This window comes from Daktulosphaira vitifoliae, unplaced genomic scaffold (genome assembly GCF_025091365.1).
Source record: "Daktulosphaira vitifoliae isolate Bord-2020 unplaced genomic scaffold, ASM2509136v1 Scaffold_1, whole genome shotgun sequence".
In the NCBI taxonomy this organism is placed as follows: Eukaryota; Metazoa; Arthropoda; class Insecta; order Hemiptera; family Phylloxeridae; genus Daktulosphaira; species Daktulosphaira vitifoliae.
The window spans coordinates 58,581,490-58,603,003 of NW_026099572.1; the positions used below are offsets into that span (position 1 = coordinate 58,581,490).

The following is a 21,514-nucleotide window of genomic DNA, read 5'->3' on the forward strand; positions in this document are numbered from 1 at the left end:
AAAAAAAAAAAAATAAATAAAAAAAACACATCATAGTAAAACCAATACCTTCTTAGATTCGTATCGAAGCTAAAACAGTGGGGTCGTCGCATAGTTGGGTCCAGTATAGATGTTATCTGACAGTGATTAAAATCACTATCATAAAAAACCCTTCGATGCAAATCTGTAGATAGTGTTTAATTAAAAAAAAAAAAAATTGTTAAAATAGCATATTTTTGAATACGGTAGCCATTTTCGCATAGAAGATAGGTCGTCGGGAAAAATTTTTTTTTTTATTTGATAGTACATAAAATAAGCTTAAATTTAATATATGTTTGAAGGACACAGTATTTCCGGAACATTTTCAAAAATTAAGTTGAAAAAGTTAATTTTAGTAAAAAAGTTACTATTTTAAATCCCCCCATTGATTAGGTTAAGTATTAGATTTTCAAAAAAAAGATATCAAATGAAAGAAATATATCTAAGGTTTTCGTATAAAAAAAATTATGTTGATTTGTTGATTTTTGAAAAAGTTATGGAAGTTTTAAGAAAAAAAAGTGAAAAAAATGAAAAAATTTACCGATTTTTAAATTTGAAATTTTTTTGGATATTTCCCCCATTTTTGGGGAACGAGGGAATTTTTTTCAATTTTTAAGGGTAATGTCTCCAACTAGGTACAATTTATGATCTTTTGACGTATTTTTGAAAGAAATCGGTCCAGTGAGAGCTGAGAAAAAGTGGCAACAGTCATAAAAAAAAAAAAAAAAACAAACAGTAAAAAAAATACCTTCTCAGCTTCGCATCGAAGCTAAATGATAATAAAATTAAATAATGCTTACCTCCTGTTAAATTATTAGCATTAAATCTACCAACTAAACAAGAAAGTTTGGAAAAGTTAGAAAATAGTATAAACAGATAAGTATAAATTATTTTAATAATAAAATTTAATGTTATATTAATAATCTATAAAAATTTTAATTTTTTTTTTTTTTGAATAATGTATATCTTTAAGTAAAAGTTAATACGTGTATGAAAAAATATAAAAAATAGTTTTTTCACTAAAAATATATTATATTATATTAACTATGCGTTTTAACCATTCTATAAAAATAATAATAAAATTATATAATGCTTACCTCCTGTTGTAGTATTAACACCAAATCTTCCACCTATACAAATAACATTAGTAATTCTATTTTATTTTTTAAATAGTATTAAAATTTAAGAATAAATTATATATTTAACTGATACTTATACATTATAATAATACAAAGTGTAATGTTTTATTAATAAATTATAAAAATCTTATATTTTTTTTAATGACTTGTATACGAATTTTAAAGTTAACACGTGTGTGAAAATATTTAGAGAATAGTTATTCTCTCAATTTAACTTTTTATAAATATTCGAATTAACCTATCCATAAAAAAGAACGGTAGCACAGTGGCGTCGAGGCACAGTGNAAAAAAAACCCAGCACAGTGGGGTCGCGGCATAGTGGGGATGTTGCATAGTTGGGTCCAGTATAGATTTAATCTGACAGTGATTAAAATCACTATCATAAGAAACGCTTCGATACAAATCAGTAGATAGTGTTTAATTCTAAGAAATTGGTGGATGATTACAAAATCAACATCATCTCTTATTTTTTTAATTATATCCTGATTAGTAGTTCTTTTATTTTAAAATATAATAAATGAATAAATACTAATTATAGTTATTAAATTTAGTATGAAATTGAAATTCAATAATTTAATATTGTATTTTTTACGGATAAATTATAAAAATAATAAAGAATTTATATTTTGCTTTACTTTTAAGGGTATAAAAGTTTAAAGGGCTTGATGTAATATTTTTTAATAAAAATTGTTTGTTTTTATAAATAAATGCACTGGACTACCAGGAACTTAAAGAGAAATCATAGTAATCATTTTTAAGTAACTTTTGGTAGTTAAAAAGATTCTACAATTAAAATATACAAAACTGAATTAATTTTAATGATTTACTTTTATTAAAAAAAAAATTTATCATTTTGAATCCCTCTTGTGGGCAGGTAAAGGGTTAGATTTATAAAAAAAACGAAATAGTAGTAATAATTTCCTAGTAACTTTTGGTGTTTAAAAACATTCTACAATTGAAATATTCAGAACTTAAATTTTAATGATTTACTTTAACTAAATAAACAAATCAAAACAAAGTTTTTAAAAACATTTACTCAAATGAGCGTATATTAAAATTTGATTATAATTGTAAACATCCATTGTTAATTTAGGGGAAACTAACAATCATTTTTTTTTAGAATAGAAATAGAGTTATATAGGAACATGTTACTAAAAACTTTGGAATATTATAGTCTAGTACATAAATAGAGTAATAAATTATTAAATTACAAAGTAAAATGATTTAATTTTGTAGTTGAAACCTATCATATCAAATTATCACGTCAAACTTGATTCATCAATAAATACTTTGAAAACTTTAGAAATTAATGATTTTAATTGTCTGTATGGAGAACATGGGATTAGTAACTGTTTAATTGGAATTTTTTTCAATTTTTGAGGGTAGTATCACTAACTAGATACGAACTGTAGTCATTTGACTTATCGTTTAAAAAAGTAGGTCAAGTTAGAGCAGAAAAAATAAATGATAGTCACAAAAAAATATCTTCATAGCTTTGCATCGAAGCTAAAACTTAAAATATAGTAAAATAATTTTAATATGAATAAGAAATTTCTTCTCGCGGGTGGCAACAAGCAATTGAATTCTAGTGAGATAAAAATCAAAGCTGTTAAAAATTTATTCTAATTTAAAAAGAATTATGAAAAATTGCAAAAATCTCCTTGCCACACCTGGATTGAAACCTTGTACCCCATACGTGTAAGATACAGTTTTATCGACTCGACAACCGTACGTCGGTACCGTTAATTGAAAAAAATGGCAATTTAAGCTAGTTCAAATTTCATAGTTATTTTTCTCGACTTCAAAAAAGCAAAAAATTTTAACACAAAAATAGCATATTTTTGCATATGTTAGTCATTTTCAGCATAAAAACAAGTCCAGATGTCAAATTTTTTTTTTCAAAATAAAGTATATTACATAAGTTTTAATTTAAGGTATATATAAAAAAAAATTAGATTTATTCGATCATTTTTAAAAAAGTTATGGATTTTTCGAGTAAAAAAATTGAAAAAATGTCGAAAATTAGCGATTTTTAAATTTGTAATTTGTTGGAGGATTTACGTGAACGAGTGAATTTTTTTTTCAAATTTTGAGGTTAATGTATTTGGCTAGAAACAAATTGTGATCATTTGACATATTGTTCATCAAAATCGGTCCAGCGAGTGCTGACATTGAGTGTTCACAGACAAAAAAAAATATATAAATAAAAAAAACACATCATAGTAAAATTAATACCCTCTCAGCTTCGCATCCAAGCTAAAATAATAATAAAATTAAATAACCCTTACTTCCTGTTGAGATATTAGCACCAAATCTTCCACCTAAACATAGAACATTAGTAATTCTGTTTTATTTTTTAAATAGTATTAAAATTTAAGTATTAATTATATAATGAACTGATTCTTATAGATCATAGTAATTATAAATTTTAATGTTATATTAATAAACTATAGTAATTTTATTTATTTTTTAATAACTTGTACTCGAAAGTAATAATTAATACGTATATGATAATACATAAAAAATTACTTTTTCTCTCACCAGAATTTTTTTTAAATATGCTAATTAACCATTTCATAAAAAATAATAATAAAATTAAATAATGTTTACCTCCTGTTGAGGTATTAGAACCAAATCTTCCACCTAAACATAGAATATTAGTAATTCAATGTTAATTTTTAAATAGTATTAAAATTTAAACATTAATGATATAATTAACTGATAATTTAAAATTCTTCTTCTTCTTTTTCCTCACCTTAATCTCAACTACTTGGGATCGGCCATCCTTATCCTAAACTTTCACTTGATACGATCTCCCACATCAACTACGCTCACATTAGCTAACCTCAAATCGCATTCAATAGCAACCATCCATCTCTTTTTTGGTCTTTCTCTAACTCTTCTTCCTTCAACATTAATTTCTACAACTGTTCTTATAGCTTCCGATTCTTCTCTCCTCATAACATGATCAAACTATCTAAATCTATTTTCCCTATTCATATCCACGATTGACGCTACACCTATACTCTCTCCTATATGCTTGTTCTCTAGTCACTCAACTCATCGCTAATTTTCGAAATTTTTCAATTTTTTTTACTTAAAATTGCAATAACTTTTTCAAAAGTGAACAAATCAATATAATTTTTTTTTATAGATGCTTGATGTCTTTACCTATCATTTGGTATATTTTTTTTATAAATTTAACACTAGACCTGCCCACAGGGAGGGATTTAAAATGACAACTTTTTCAACTTAAATTTTGAAAGTGTTCCGGAATTACTGACACTTTTATATTATCTTATAGCTAATGTGATATACTTTATTATGAAAAAAAAAAAAATTTCGGACATATCTTCACGATGAAAATAGCTACCGAATGATATTTTTGTGTGAAAATTTTCGATTTTGTATTTTACATTTTTAACTTTATTATGCTATAACTTTTTGAAAAATGTATGGATCAATACAATTTTTTCATGAGAAGTAATATTTATATACATCTTTCATTCGACATACTGTTTTTTTTAAATCGGACCATTTCCCTTAATACAGAGGAGGGTTCAAAACATAAAAATGCATGCATTTTTCAACTTAACTTTTGAAAGTGTTCCGGAAAGTCTGACACTTTTATATATGTATTAAATTAAAGCAAATATAATGCTATAACTTTTTGAAAGATTTATGGATCAATATAATTCTTTTTTTTATAGATGCATGATGTCTTTACCTATCATTTGGTATATTTTTTTTATAAATCTGACTTTTTACCTGCCTACAGGGGGGGATTCAAAATGACAACTTTTTCACAAAAAATTTACTTTTTCAACTTAAATTTTGAAAGTGTTCCGGAAAGTCTGACACTTTTATATATATATTAAATTAAAGCTAATGTAATGCTAATGTAAAAATCGAACATGTCCATTTTCTTCTTGACAAACAATACTGGACTGGAGTATAGTGATTTGCTATCATCTACAATATTCACGTACATACGTACACTATTGTTTCCTAGTCACTCACATCTTTCACTACGCTCAAAACAACGTACTTACTATAGCCATCTATAAAAGTCAGCACATACTTATTGTCCCTATCAGTCAACACAAATGGACCTATATGATCTAAATGTACAGTTAAAATAGGTTGGTTACTCTTATACAAAGGATGCCAATACGTAGCTCCTTTATTACCTTATAATATGAACAATTTATATATCTATTTACGTACTGCATAACAACATTTTTCATATTAGGAAAATATTTATTTATTTTATTTTTGCTAAAGTTTTCTCCACACCCAAATGTGAAAGCTCACGATGGGCCTCACTAACTATGTTATATCTTATTCCTTTGGGTAAATACAAACTCAATCTTTCTTTGGTAGTTCTATACAACCGACCGTCCTCTAACTCATAATTGTGTGTTATACTCGAGTCTTCATTATTAATTTTCTGTACTAGTTCTGCTACCTCAACACTGTTTCACTGCATTCATGCTACCCAGACTGTAGTTATTTTAATATCAAATATGTGTAAATTAGCTGTTTCAATTATTTAACTAAGTGCATCTGATAATGAATTACAAAAACCACTTATGTATTCGATAGTATAGTACTAAGACATTTTCATAAGCCAACGAACGGTTTGCAGTGATAAATCACGTTTATCATCTAATAATTTCAAACTATTACTATCAGTTTTTATTAAAAAATGTATACCTATTAAATAAACTCGAAAACGTTAGTAAGAATTGACAATATCAAATGGTTCGAGTTCATAAGATTGATAATCTAACTGTTCCCGTGTTGTTTTATCACAATAAAAACTAATCTGATGTAATAAGTTATCTTATTGTTAATGAAATAATACCTTACCAATACAGTTTTTACTATCGTCTCGGTGTGTGCCTCAGTGTTATACAATTTTAAAATTAAATTTGTATAATAGATTGTACAATATTTCGAAAGAATTAAGCTGTTCAGTACTCAATTCGAATTTAGTATTTTTACTTAACAAATTTGTAAGCTGTCGTGCTTTAAGATCGAAATTACGAAAAAATCTACGAAAGTAGCTAGCTAAACCTACGAAACTACATACAGCTCGGACATATTTTGGGAATAGAAAATTTTTCAATAGCTAACAATTTTCTCTTTCCTGATTCTATACCGTCTTAACTTACTTGAAATACTAAGTACTCTATCTTAGTCATAAAAAAACTACACTTATCAATTCTCAAAGTCGAACCAGCCTCTCTAAGAGAATGAAAAACTGATTTTAAATTTGTTAAACCTTCTTCGACTGTTTTACTTGATATTAGTACATCGTCTAAATAAGCTGATGCAACAATAAACCAAAGAGATCCAAGAGCAGTTGCTATTAGTTTGTTAAAATTTGCTGGACCGTTTGACAACCAAATAGCATGCGTTTAAATTGATATAGGCCATCTGTGGTGATTAAAGCTGTTCATGATTTTGTTAATCTATTATTAATAGAAATCTGATAGTAACCACAAAAAAGATCTAAACTAGTAAAATATTTGTTACCACAAAGTCTGTCAATCTAATCATCGATTCTTGGCAAAAGATATTTATCTTGTATGGTCTTAGATTTTAATTTTCGGTTATCAACACATAATCGAACATCTCCAGTTTTCTTCTTGACAAACAATACTGCACTGAAGAGTATGGTGATTTACTATCATCTACAATATTCACATCTTTAAGTTCATTGACTATATCACTGACTTGTATTAGTTGGTGAAAAGATATTCTATACGGTCGATACACCCACTACAGGCTGATCGTCATTCATATCAAGTTTTATTTGAGCTAAATGTGTATATCCAATTTGTCGTATATTTTTCGCCACCAGATCACGATATTCGTTTATCACTGTCTTGTAACTGGTCAGCATTTAAGTCCGTGATAACTTCGTCTGCATTAACTGATTCAATATTTACTTCACGAGTACAAATTTCGTTGTTGTTATACAACTCGATGAAGGTTACGCCACGAGTAACTGTGTCACCTTATTTGACAACGAATTGTTCATTAGACAAGTTCAACACAGGCACTTGTGTTAGCCCTTGATTATCAATTGAGACTAAACTTCGAAGGACCAATTGTTTTGAAGTACGTAGCCCTTCTTCACAATTCAGTTTTCGATAAAATTGAACTAACCGATATATGTCCAACATGAATTTTCGGTATTACCACGGCCGTAGTCGACCATAGTGGCACTTTGTTGTTATAGTTGTCTTAATACGACCTAACCTTTAGATTTATTCTCATATCCATGAAATTACGCGATTTCAATCAATCATCTGATATGTAATGTGCTACAGACTTAAAATGTTGTAAACACACACACTAAAATTATTTTTCAAAAAAAAATTACGCAGAACCACTGGCTAAAAAAAGGTACTAATCTTAACGTATACTTAAACACAATAGAACTAACCCTCCGCTCGTTATACACACGTTTACCTTACATCTGATCTATAATAAATAATATAAAGTACTCAATAATAAAGGTACAAGACGTCAAGATTTAGTATACAAAAAATAAGTAAATATACATATTACGTTGAAAACAAAATTAGTAAATACAAGCATATCGAAAGTAATCTGCAAAAAAATAGAAGAAGGTCAACTATCTTTATTACCATCCATTCTGGTGACATTAAGGTCGATCAACAGTATAGCGACGATAAAATGATCTCTCCGCTACTTTTATACACTGTATAAACTATACATCACATAAAATTAAAGGAAATAGTATTTTACATCATAATAAATATATATATTAATATATAAAAAAAATAAAAATAAAAATATATAAGACGGACCACACCGAATCGGTAACGCTTGACGCACACTGCCAGGGGTTCGAAACTCGGTCACAGGAGGCTTTATTTGACGAACGAGAGATCAGTTTGGTAATTCGAGTCGCCATACCTCTCTCCGGCGACGGACTAACCAACCGTCCCTGAGTACCAATGGTTTAGAAACTTCCTCCTTTAGGAGAAACCGCTAATGCCCTTAATGGGCTTATTAAGCGTTTATATATATATATATATAAATGCATCACTTAAATGATAAATATTAAATTAATCAGCTACTAATAATAAATTAAAATTATAATACATTTTATTACTCAAATACTAAACCGATAAATTTTATATAATTTTTTAAATTAAACAATTACTCGTGTAAATGTAAAAATATATAAAAAAAATAATGTTACACAGAATTATACTTTATATAAACTATGGCAGTTAAGCATCTCAGAAAATAATACATAATTTATCTTACAAAATGAAATGTAATAATAGACACATCAAAATAAATATATTTAATTACTTAAGTGATAAATATGAAATGTACTATGTTTCAAATTTAAAATCAATAAATCCTGGATTTAACTTTTATGTTTCAAAAAGAAAGAGTGTTATAATGACATGTCATTAGAAATAAATTTCAAAGAATTAATTTATTCATAATACGTCATGTTTCAAAATGAAATAGGGAACGTTATAAATGGGCCTAGGTAATAAGGATCACTAGAAATATATGATGAAACTAATATATTATCATAATAAATTATATTATTATTTAAATTAATTATTCAGTGCATCTTACTGAATGTTAGTAATGTAATGCTTACCTTCTTCTGAGGTATTAACATTTAACCTCATACCTAAACATAGTAGATTAGTTTATTTATTTAATATTTTTAAGAGTATTAAAATTTAAGAAAGGATTACATTATTCACTATTACTTATAAATTAAAATTATAATAGATTTCATTGTTCAAATACTAAACCAATAAATTTTATACATTTTTTAAATTTATTTTTGTTGAAATTAAATGATTATTCGTTTACATGTAGATATATACAAAAAAATTACTATTTATCTAAATTAAACCTTATATAAATTATTCGAATTACCCAACAAATTAAAAATATATTGCCTTAATTTAAACAAATTGAGCGTCTATATTATATTACATCATATTATCATCAGATTTAAATGGCATCACACAAATGATAAATTATGAAATGAGATTAGAATCAAATTTAAAATTAATAAATCTTTGATTTAACCTTCAGGTTTCAAAAAGAAAGAATGATATAATGATATAGGGTACAATTTAAACGGGCCTACATAATTAGGATCACTTGAAATCAACGTTGATACTTATATATTAAAGATATTATCTCAATAAATTATTTTATTATTTAAAAGTACTTTTCTCAAATATTACTGAATGTTAGTAATTTATTGCTTACCTCCTGATGCGACAAAAGGTCTAATATTTGCACCTGAACATAGTAGATTAGTTTATTTATTTAATATTTTTAAGAGTATTAAAATTTAAGAAAGGATTACATTATTCACTATTACTTATAAATTAAAATTATAATAGATTTCATTGTTCAAATACTAAACCAATAAATTTTATACATTTTTTTAATTTATTTTTGTTGAAATTAAATGATTATTCGTTTACATGTAGATATATACAAAAAAATTACTATTTATCTAAATTAAACCTTATATAAATTATTCGAATTACCCAACAAATTAAAAATATATTGCCTTAATTTAAACAAATTGAGCGTCTATATTATATTACATCATATTATCATCAGATTTAAATGGCATCACACAAATGATAAATTATGAAATGAGATTAGAATCAAATTTAAAATTAATAAATCTTTGATTTAACCTTCAGGTTTCAAAAAGAAAGAATGATATAATGATATAGGGTACAATTTAAACGGGCCTACATAATTAGGATCACTTGAAATCAACGTTGATACTTATATATTAAAGATATTATCTCAATAAATTATTTTATTATTTAAAAGTACTTTTCTCAAATATTACTGAATGTTAGTAATTTATTGCTTACCTCCTGATGCGACAAAAGGTCTAATATTTGCACCTGAACATAGTAGATTAGTTTATTTATTTAATATTATTAATAAAATTCTAAAATATTAAATATTGAAAAATATGAAAATATTAAATTTATCAGCTACTAATAATAAATTAAAATTATAATACATTTTATTACTCAAATACTAAACCGATAAATTTTATATAATTTTTTAAATTAAACAATTACTCGTGTAAATGTAAAAATATATAAAGAAAATAATGTTACACAGAATTATACTTTATATAAACTATGGCAGTTAAGCATCTCAGAAAATAATACATAATTTATCTTACAAAATGAAATGTAATAATAGACACATCAAAATAAATATATTTAATTACTTAAGTGATAAATATGAAATGTACTATGTTTCAAATTTAAAATCAATAAATCCTGGATTTAACTTTTATGTTTCAAAAAGAAAGAGTGTTATAATGACATGTCATTAGAAATAAATTTCAAAGAATTAATTTATTCATAATACGTCATGTTTCAAAATGAAATAGGGAACGTTATAAATGGGCCTAGGTAATAAGGATCACTAGAAATATATGATGAAACTAATATATTATCATAATAAATTATATTATTATTTAAATTAATTATTCAGTGCATCTTACTGAATGTTAGTAATGTAATGCTTACCTTCTTCTGAGGTATTAACATTTAACCTCATACCTAAACATAGTAGATTAGTTTATTTATTTAATATTTTTAAGAGTATTAAAATTTAAGAAAGGATTACATTATTCACTATTACTTATAAATTAAAATTATAATAGATTTCATTGTTCAAATACTAAACCAATAAATTTTATACATTTTTTTAATTTATTTTTGTTGAAATTAAATGATTATTCGTTTACATGTAGATATATACAAAAAAATTACTATTTATCTAAATTAAACCTTATATAAATTATTCGAATTACCCAACAAATTAAAAATATATTGCCTTAATTTAAACAAATTGAGCGTCTATATTATATTACATCATATTATCATCAGATTTAAATGGCATCACACAAATGATAAATTATGAAATGAGATTAGAATCAAATTTAAAATTAATAAATCTTTGATTTAACCTTCAGGTTTCAAAAAGAAAGAATGATATAATGATATAGGGTACAATTTAAACGGGCCTACATAATTAGGATCACTTGAAATCAACGTTGATACTTATATATTAAAGATATTATCTCAATAAATTATTTTATTATTTAAAAGTACTTTTCTCAAATATTACTGAATGTTAGTAATTTATTGCTTACCTCCTGATGCGACAAAAGGTCTAATATTTGCACCTGAACATAGTAGATTAGTTTATTTATTTAATATTATTAATAAAATTCTAAAATATTAAATATTGAAAAATATGAAAATATTAAATTTATCAGCTACTAATAATAAATTAAAATTATAATACATTTTATTACTCAAATACTAAACCGATAAATTTTATATAATTTTTTAAATTAAACAATTACTCGTGTAAATGTAAAAATATATAAAAAAAATAATGTTACACAGAATTATACTTTATATAAACTATGGCAGTTAAGCATCTCAGAAAATAATACATAATTTATCTTACAAAATGAAATGTAATAATAGACACATCAAAATAAATATATTTAATTACTTAATTTTGACACTTTATCAATAAAAAAAAAAAATTCGGACTTTATTTTGTCTTAGTGGTGAAAATGGTTGCTACTTTTGTGTGATAATTCTAAATTTAATTTTTTACATTTTTAACTTTATAATGCCTTAACTTATTGAAAAGTGTATGGATCAATACAATTTTTTTATAAGAAATAATATTTATATCCCTCTTTTATTCGATATACTTCATTTATATTTTAATCAGGATATAAATAAGGAAATAGTAGATCATGTAACTTTTGGAATAATTCACCAATTTTTTAAAATTAAACTCTATCTAAAGATTTGTATCGAAGCGTTTCTAATGATAGTGATTTTAATCACTGACAGATATCATTATACTTGACTCAACTATGTCACCACTGTGCCTCAACCCTTTTGTTATGGGTTTTTTTTAAATATCTTTTTGTTGAAATTAATCAATTTTTCGTGTAAATATAAAAATATATAAAACAGTACTTTTCATTAAATTGAACCCTATATAAACTATTTTAGTTAACTAACAAAAAAAAGGGTAGTAATTTATTGCTTACCTTCAGCTGAGGTATTCACACTGTACCTATCATCTAAACATATTAGATTAGTTTTTTTATTTAATATTTTTAATATTATTCAAATTTAAGAAAAGATTACTTTATTAACTACTAATAATACATTTGTGTTAACTATATATAATTTTTTTCACATCTAACTTTTATATAAACAATGCAAGGTACCAAAATCATAAACAATAATAGTTAATTTATTAAAATAAAGTGAAACTACATAGTATTTTACATCAAAAAGAGATGTATAATTGTTTCAGACAAGTGAAAAATTTGACGTGTAATTGGAATCAAATTTCAAATAATTAATTAATTTACAGTACGTTCATTTTTCATAGTAAATTTTGATATATTAAAATAAGATAAGTTGTAAATGGGTCTAGTATTTAGGATCGATAGAAATAAATTATTAAACTAATATAATTCAGTAAATAAAAAATAACTAGTTTGAATTTTAAAAATATGTATCAATTGATATATATTTATAAAAAAATACAAAATTCACATTTTAGTACAATTTTTTATGGTGAAAAAATAATAGAAAAATCGTTATTAATCTGCATTTATTAGACCAATAAGATGTCATTGTCTTATAATGAAACTTGAAGTTTTATTAAACCCTTAAACATTTTATACATTCTTCAAACCAATATTGAATTGTTTTAATATCAATTTTTTATTTTTGTGGAACTCAGTGCAGTCTACATAAAATGTGTATAATGTTTTGAACTCAATGTTGTACCGTATAATGAAAAAAGGAATAAACGAAAAATTAAATAGGAATAATATTCTATATTGTACCGTATAATTAAATTTATTAATATTTTGCTTACCGTTTGAAGTACTAGCACCATCTAAATGAAGCATATTTTAGTTTTATTTTATTTTGCTCAAAGTATTTAAATTTAAGAAAACATGAATTTATTAATTATTTATCAATAATTTCAATAAATAAAAAATAACTAGTTTGAATTTTAAAAATATGTTTCAATTGATACATTTTTATAAAAAAATACAAAATTCACATTTTAATAAAAATTTTTATGTTGACAAAATACAGAAAAATTGTTATTAATCTGCATTTATTAGACCAATAAGATGTCATTGTCTTATAATGAAACTTGAAGTTTTATTAAACCCTTAAACACTTTATACATTCTTCAAACCAATATTGAACTGTTCTAATATCAATTTTTTACTTTTGTGGAACTTAATGCAGTCTATGTAAAATATGTTCATTATTTTGAACTCAATATTGTACCGTATAAATAAAAAAAAGAACGAACGGAAAATTAAATAGGAATAATATTCTGTATTATACCGTATAATTAAATTTAGTAATATTTTGCTTACCATTTGAAGTACTATCACCACCACCTACAACTAAATGAATCATATTTTAGTTTTATTTTATTTTGCTCAAAGTATTCAAATTTAAGAAAACATTAATTATAAATCAATACATTCAATAAATAAAATCGTATTCAATTGAAGACATAACCCTTAAAAATTGAAAAATACTCCCTCGTTCCCCGCAAATGGGGAAATCTCCAACAAAATTATAAATTTAAAAATCGGTAAATTTTGTCATTTTTTTCACTTTTTTTTCTTAAAACTTTTATAACTTTTTCAAAAATCAACATATCAACATACATTTTTTTTATACTAAAACCTTAGGTATATTCCTTTTATTTGATATCATTTTTTTGAAAATTTAACACTTAACCTGCTCACTGGGGGGGGATTAAAATAGAAACTTTTTTACAAAAACTAACTTTTTCAACTTAATTTTTGATTAAAATTTATAAATTGAGTAAATCTTTTTAACAAATTTATTTTGATTGGTTCATTTTGTTAAAGTATATCATTAAAATGAATTAAGTTCTGAATATTTCAATTGCAGAATCTTTTTAAACACCAAAACCTATTAGGAAATGATAACTATTATTTCTATTTCTGTTATCTATTACGATAAAAATGCAAAAAAATTGAATTTTTCTAATAATTGTACTGTAAATAGTAATTAAAAAAAATTCCTGATTGCATATTAATATTAACAATTTAATTTTTTTCTATTTAATAATGTCAATTTCAAACTTGCAAGTTGAACTATAAGTTATGGTAACAAATTCATTTTTTTTTATTGAAACTTTCACTTTAAAGGACAAAAAATAGTAGGTTCAAAATGATTACTTTTAACATATTAAAAATCAAAATCAATAATAATTTGAAAACAATTAATTTTAAAAATTATATAATACTCTATGGGTTGTCTCTTAACATACACTACACTTTAATGATACTATAAATAAAAAACCCAGCACAGGGGGATCACGGCACAATGGTGACGTGGCATAATTGGATCAAGTATAATAATATCTGACAGTGAACATTTTCAAAAGTTGAGTTGAAAAAGTTAATTTTTTGTGAAAAAGTTGTCATATTAAATCCTCCTCTGTGGGCAGGTTATGTGTCAGATTTACTAAAAAATATATACCAAATGATAGGTAAAGACATCAAGCACCTATAAAAAAAATTAATATGTTATATTGATATGTTCATTTTTGAAAAAGTTACGGCAGTTTTTAGTAGAAAAAATTCGAAAATTAGCGATTTTTAAATTTGTAATTTTTTTGGAGGTTTCCCCCATTTACGGAGAACGAGGGAAATTTTTTCAATTTTTGAGGGAAATGTTTCCGATTAGATACGATTTGTGATCTTTTGACGTATCGTTAAAAGAAATCCGTTCTGTGAGAGCTGAGAAAAAGTGGTAACCGACATAAAAAAAAAACACATCATAGTAAAACCAAGACCTTCTCAGCTTCTCATCGAATCTAATAAACTTGCACATATACACATATGCATTTATAACATTGTGTCTAATGAACGTATAACATGATAAAAAGTAACCTTAAAATGGAAAAAATGAAAAATAAATTTTAGTACTGATATCAAACGTAATGTTACTCGAAAAATATTTGTTGAAATAAAAAAATAGAAGATATTATATTTTGTTTAAACTTTTGTACGAAACTTTTTTTTGTAAGATAAAAATTTGTTGAGAAAATTAAAAAAGCTTATATATTTAAACTTTTGCAAGGCTGTAAAAAAAAATTTCAATTCCAATCAATGAGGATTTTTTGTATGTCATACATATCTTATTTCAACTTTAAAAAAAAAAAAAAAAATTTGGTTGGGAATTTTTTCCGCCATTCGCCAAAATTACTCCCCTTTGTTGGCTAGCCTAGTACACTTAATGTTAAATTCGATGTTCATTGTCTTAATTTAAACCCGATATTATACCGTCAATAATATTTTTAATGAAACTTCATGATTTAAATATTATCTGAATGTGCCAAAATCATCTAAATGATTTTAGTATTTATAGACTTAATTAAGTTTAAAATAATAATAATAAATTTTAAATTTTTAAAATAACTATTCCCAATTGTAAACAGAATTATAATTAAAATTTATTGTTATAAATCTTTAATGATATTATTTTTATCTGTTAAATTATTGATTTAAATAAGTTTGATATTCAATTTAATGTGTTTTGTTTATTCAAAATAATGTGATTTTTTAAAGTGTGATTCAATTTACTATAGTTAAAGTGATTTTTTTTAGATTAATGGCTATTTTATTTTATTTTAAAATGTCTTTAACTATATACAATTTGTAATGTTTTGTCCTATTATTTCTTAGTCAAATAAATGCTGAACACTTTTAAGGGGAGCCAATAATAAATAATAGTAAAATCATTATTTTTCATATATATTTTCATTAGAAGTAAACTATTGTAAAACACATATTTTAATTAAATAGACGATACTATTTATTTAATTCTTCTTAAGTAAAAACAGTATTTTGATTCTTCCAAATATTTCAAAAATACTCCTACACATTTAAAAAAAAATGATTTCGTAAAATTTATGATAACTGAACCAAAGTTAAAAAAATTATATTGAATTTTGTAATAAAATTGAATAGTCAGCAAAAATTAGATACACATACATGTTTATAATTTACACAATTTTTTAAATTAAGGAATCTTTGACAGTTATACTAAGCTATAAATAAATTTCTATTAATTACCGTAGCCGTCATTTTTATTACTTTTAAATAAGAATTCATTTATTAACTTTTAAATAGTATTTTTGAAATACTTTTTAAAAAAGTTTCATGAAGAACACATATTTATTCTTCTTTTGAGTATTCCTAAAATAGACTTAAATAATATTAAAAAAAAAGAGACACTCAATCTAGTTTATTATTGATATACTTTAGCAAAAAAATAATTATATTGAATTTTGTAATGAAATAAATGTTTTCATAAAAATATCACCAAATAGACTTATTATTTACGTATCATAAAAATTCTGTCTAATGAATCCTTATGTTAATTAATACTAAACATATTAAAGGTTTTCATTGTTATACACAATACCAAATTTTAACACACAGGTGTTTTTAAAAAGAAAAAATATATTTTGTTTTAATTTTTGTGTATTTATGTGGCGAATAATTTTGTGGACTATGATAAACGGATCACTTAATATAATATTTAGAGTTACTTACCTTCCAAATAAAATGAGGTGAACACCAAAAAAAATAATATTGATAAAATATATAATTTCTGAAACAAATTTTCTAATTTTAAAACAATATCAATAATTATGAAAATCAGATTAATATCTATATTCACCGAACTAAAATGTTTTTGAAACATATTTTTAGTAATAAATTAGAAAAGATATACTTTAACAACTTCAGTAGAATTGATCATTTTTTAATAATCATTTTTAAAAGTAATTATTTATAATTTTACTACTAATTATCCTATCTATTAATTAAATATTAAGATAAGTAAAAAAAATTTNTATTTTTTTTTTTTTTTGTGTCTGTTACCACTTTTTCTCAGCTCTCACCGAACCGATTTCTTTCAATGATACGTCAAAAGATCACAAATCGTATCTAGTCGAAGACATTACCCTTAAAAATTGAAAAAAATTCCCTCGTTCCCCGTAAAAGGGGGAAACCTCCAAAAAAATTACAAATTTAAAAATCGCTAATTTTCGAAATTTTTTCAATTTTTTTTACTTAAAAGTGCCATAACTTTTTCAAAAATGAACATATCAATATAATTATTTTTTATATAGATGACTAATATCATTGCCTTTCATTTGGTATATTTTTTTCATAAATTTAACCCTTAACCTGCCCACAAGGGGGGATTTAAAATTACAACTTATTCACAAAAATTAATTTTTTTAACTTAAATTTTGAAAATGTTCCGGAAGGTCTGACACTTTTATATATATCTTAAATTAAAGCTAATAAAATATGCTTTATCATGAAAATAAAAAATTTCGGACTTTATCTTATCTTCATGGTGAAAATGGCTACCGAATGCTATTTTTGAGTGAAAATTTTCAATTTTGTATTTTCCATTTTTAACTTTATTATGCTATAACTTCTCGAAAAATGAATGAATCATTACAATTTTTTTATGAAAAGTAGTATTTATATAGATCTTTCATTCGACTTACTTTTTTTTTAAATCGGACCATTTCCCTTAATACAGGGGGGATTCAAAACATAAAAATGCATATAGAAAGTAGAACTTTTTCAACTTAACTTTTGGAAGTGTTGCGGAAGGTCTGACACTTTTATATATATCTTAAATTAAAGCTAATGTAATATACTTTATAATGGTAAAAAAAAATTTCGGACTTTATTTTATCTTCATGGTGAAAACAGACATTAAACTTAATAAAAAAAATACAATTTTTGTAAAAAAAATTCTTTTTTATATTTTTAACTTTATAATGCTATAACTTTTTGAAAGATGTATGGATCAATATAATTTTTTTTTTTTGTAGATGCATGATGACTTTCCCTATCATTTGGTATATTTTTTTATAAATCTGACTTTTTACCTGCCTACAGGGGGGGATTCAAAATGACAACTTTTTCACAAAAAATTAATTTTTTTAACTTAAATTTTGAAAATGTTCCGGAAGGTCTGACACTTTTATATATATCTTAAATTAAAGCTAATAAAATATGCTTTATCATGAAAATAAAAAATTTCGGACTTTATCTTATCTTCATGGTGAAAATGGCTACCGAATGCTATTTTTGAGTGAAAATTTTCAATTTTGTATTTTCCATTTTTAACTTTATTATGCTATAACTTCTCGAAAAATGAATGAATCATTACAATTTTTTTAAGAAAAGTAGTATTTATATAGATCTTTCATTCGACATACTGTTTTTTTAAATCGGACCATTTCCCTAAATACAGGGGGGATTCAAAACATAAAAATGCATATAGAAAGTAGAACTTTTTCAACGTAACTTTTGAAAGTGTTCCGGAAGGTCTGACACTTTTATATATATCTTAAATTAAAGCTAATGTAATATACTTTATAATGGTAAAAAAAAATTTCGGACTTTATTTTATCTTCATGGTGAAAACAGACATTAAACTTAATAAAAAAAATACAATTTTTGTAAAAAAAATTCTTTTTTATATTTTTAACTTTATAATGCTATAACTATTTGAAAGATGTATGGATCAATATAATTCTTTTTTTTTGTAGATGCATGATGATTTTACCTATNTATGGATCAATATAATTCTTTTTTTTGTAGATGCATGATGTCTTTACCTATCATTTGGTATATTTTTTTTATAAATCTGACTTTTTACCTGCCTACAGGGGGGGATTCAAAATGACAACTTTTTCACAAAAAATTTACTTTTTCAACTTAAATTTTGAAAGTGTTCCGGAAAGTCTGTCACTTTTTGATATATATATTAAATTAAAGCTAATGTAATCTACTTTATTATGTAAAAAAAAAATTTCGGACTTTATTTCGTCTTCATGGTGAAAATTGCTACCAAATGCTATTATTGTGTGAAAATTCTCAATTTTATTTTTACATTTTTAACTTTATAATGCTATAACTTATTAAAAAGTGTGTTGATCAATATAATTTTTTTATGGGAAATTCTATTTTTTAATAATCCCGTTTTTCATTCGACATAATTTATCTTAATCAGGATAATAATAAGGAACTAGCAGTTTATGAAGATTTTGGAATAATCCACCAATTTTATAAAATTAAACACTATCTAAAGATTAGCATCGAAACGTTTTTTTTCATAGTGATNAGATTTGCATCGAAGCGTTTTTTTTTGATAGTGATTTTAATCACTGTCAGATATCATTATACTTGATCCATCTATACCACGTCACCACTGTGCCGCGACCCCCCTGTGCTGGGTTTGNAGAAAAGATATACTTTAACAACTTCAGTAGAATTGATCATTTTTTAATAATCATTTTTAAAAGTAATTATTTATAATTTTACTACTAATTATCCTATCTATTAATTAAATATTAAGATAAGTAAAAAAAATTTACTTACCATTGTTGTCTATAGTTTCAAACAATTTTTCATAAGACTTGATAAAAATTTAATTGAAATAGATTTTATAATGACTTGAAGTAATTATTAAACGTATCGGCAAACAAGAAATAATTCTAATAATAAACAAAATAAATATAGTATGTTTGCAGAAAAAATATATGAAATATTGAAACACATTACATCATGCTTTTTTACCGTGAAATATCATTTGTATTTTTAGCACTGTAAAAACACAAAAATTATATTAGGTTTTATTTTATGACCAGTAAATAACGAATTACATATTTTACTAAAAAAGTTTATTAAAATTTTATAAATACGTAATATATATCAAAAAAATATATTTAATAATTATATATTAAATTTTTAATTATAAATCATCAATAATTAAAGTTATTTATATATTTGTTGAGCTGTTGTGTAGATTTATTTGCTCTTATTATGTTAATACTTGTAACGTGATAAAAAGCTAACCTCTCATTTTTTGTATATTTTTTAAATATTTTACTCTGATTGAATCAAATGCGTATTGTGACGACGTTTAAAAGAGCTTTCAGGTACTTTTCTTCGGCGTAACAAAACATATTCCGAGCGATCTTAGATTCTAGAGGCTTGTAGTCATAAAAACAAGACAAAATTATCTACATATGTATACAGACAATTTTTAATATACAATTTTTGAAAAAAGTTATAGTCTTCTAAAATTTACGTTTTTTTAAGCTGTTATAACTTTGTTTAAAATTGGTTAATCGAAAATCACCATTTACAATCTCCGTCCATGTGAGCTAAACTGGGAGTAGATGTCGGAGTTGTGGCTAGAGCGCGTCATCTAATTGACGCTAAACTCAATAATATTTTTAGTATATGCGTCATCTATTGTTCTCAGAACAATGATCTATTATTCTTGACTTGAAGTCTGACCTGAGGCAATTCCTATGACGTCACACCTGAACTTTGACATAACATAAGCCCTATGATGGGGGCTCTAGCTGACGTTACATTTAAATACTGACCTACAGTTGGCCCTTAATATAAACCCTATGATGGGTCATAAGGTGAGCCCTAAGTGACCTATCCATCGTGATTGTGTCGTATGCAATGACGCTGTTGCCCGACGTGCTCTAACTTCACCATTGGGCCTTACAGCCGACAAGTCCATGTCGGGTCGGTCAAACAAAAAAAGTTCATTTTTGAAAGTAGATGCACGATTCAACGTGTATGTATAGCATGCGTCTAGTCCGGGCGTTTGATATGCCACAACCACACCACTGTGCTAATTTCCCCCGACGCTGTTGTTTTAGTACAATGTTGTTTGTTCTTTACAGCATTGACACTGTATTTGTGTGTACTACTACAGGCCCTTTTTGCCTTAAACATAGTATATGAAATACAATATACAGTACGGTTTTTATTGATGTATACGATATCTACAATACATATGGCCGTTGCCTGTGGATCTTGAAATATACTAATGTGTTTAGTATATTAAAATGAAACCGAATACTGAACATATATTTAAAAAGTAGTTGCACGTGAGACTACAATATTATTGTGTCTTTCTATGGTGGACGACAAACGCATGAAATATTTACCACAAGGTTAACGTATTTACGTGTGACCTAAAGACATCTCAAGTGACAGTCCGTTTGTATATCAAACACGATGGACAGTATCAACGGTAGCACAATCATCAAAACATTGTGGGGGTATATTAAACAGATAATATATATGTATTAGAGTGGTCCTTTTTTAT

The 21,514-nt window shown here is 24.7% G+C and overlaps 1 protein-coding gene across 50 annotated transcripts in view; it reads right to left on the minus strand.

Annotated features, from left to right (window-relative positions):
- The window catches only part of LOC126908776 (uncharacterized), a 26,638-nt gene extending 6,764 nt beyond the window's left edge, over positions 1-19,874 (minus strand). For 2 of the 50 annotated variants that reach the window (XM_050691121.1, XM_050691357.1), the window contains exons 1-14: positions 19,759-19,863; positions 16,900-16,957; positions 13,675-13,704; positions 13,155-13,175; positions 12,310-12,342; positions 11,383-11,415; positions 10,754-10,786; positions 10,079-10,111; positions 9,450-9,482; positions 8,821-8,853; positions 3,768-3,800; positions 3,446-3,478; positions 1,116-1,148; positions 819-851 (exon numbers count right to left, since the gene is read on the minus strand). In XM_050691121.1, the coding sequence (XP_050547078.1) occupies positions 819-851; positions 1,116-1,148; positions 3,446-3,478; positions 3,768-3,800; positions 8,821-8,853; positions 9,450-9,482; positions 10,079-10,111; positions 10,754-10,786; positions 11,383-11,415; positions 12,310-12,342; positions 13,155-13,175; positions 13,675-13,704; positions 16,900-16,957; positions 19,759-19,761 (442 nt within the window). In that variant the 5' untranslated portion in view covers positions 19,762-19,863. Of the gene's footprint in view, positions 1-818; positions 852-1,115; positions 1,149-3,445; positions 3,479-3,767; positions 3,801-8,820; positions 8,854-9,449; positions 9,483-10,078; positions 10,112-10,753; positions 10,787-11,382; positions 11,416-12,309; positions 12,343-13,154; positions 13,176-13,674; positions 13,705-16,899; positions 16,958-19,758 lie in introns of all 50 variants that reach the window. The other 48 variants (XM_050691276.1, XM_050691203.1, XM_050691268.1 and 45 more) reach the window with 45 other exon arrangements.
- Positions 19,875-21,514: the final 1,640 nt, after the last annotated feature.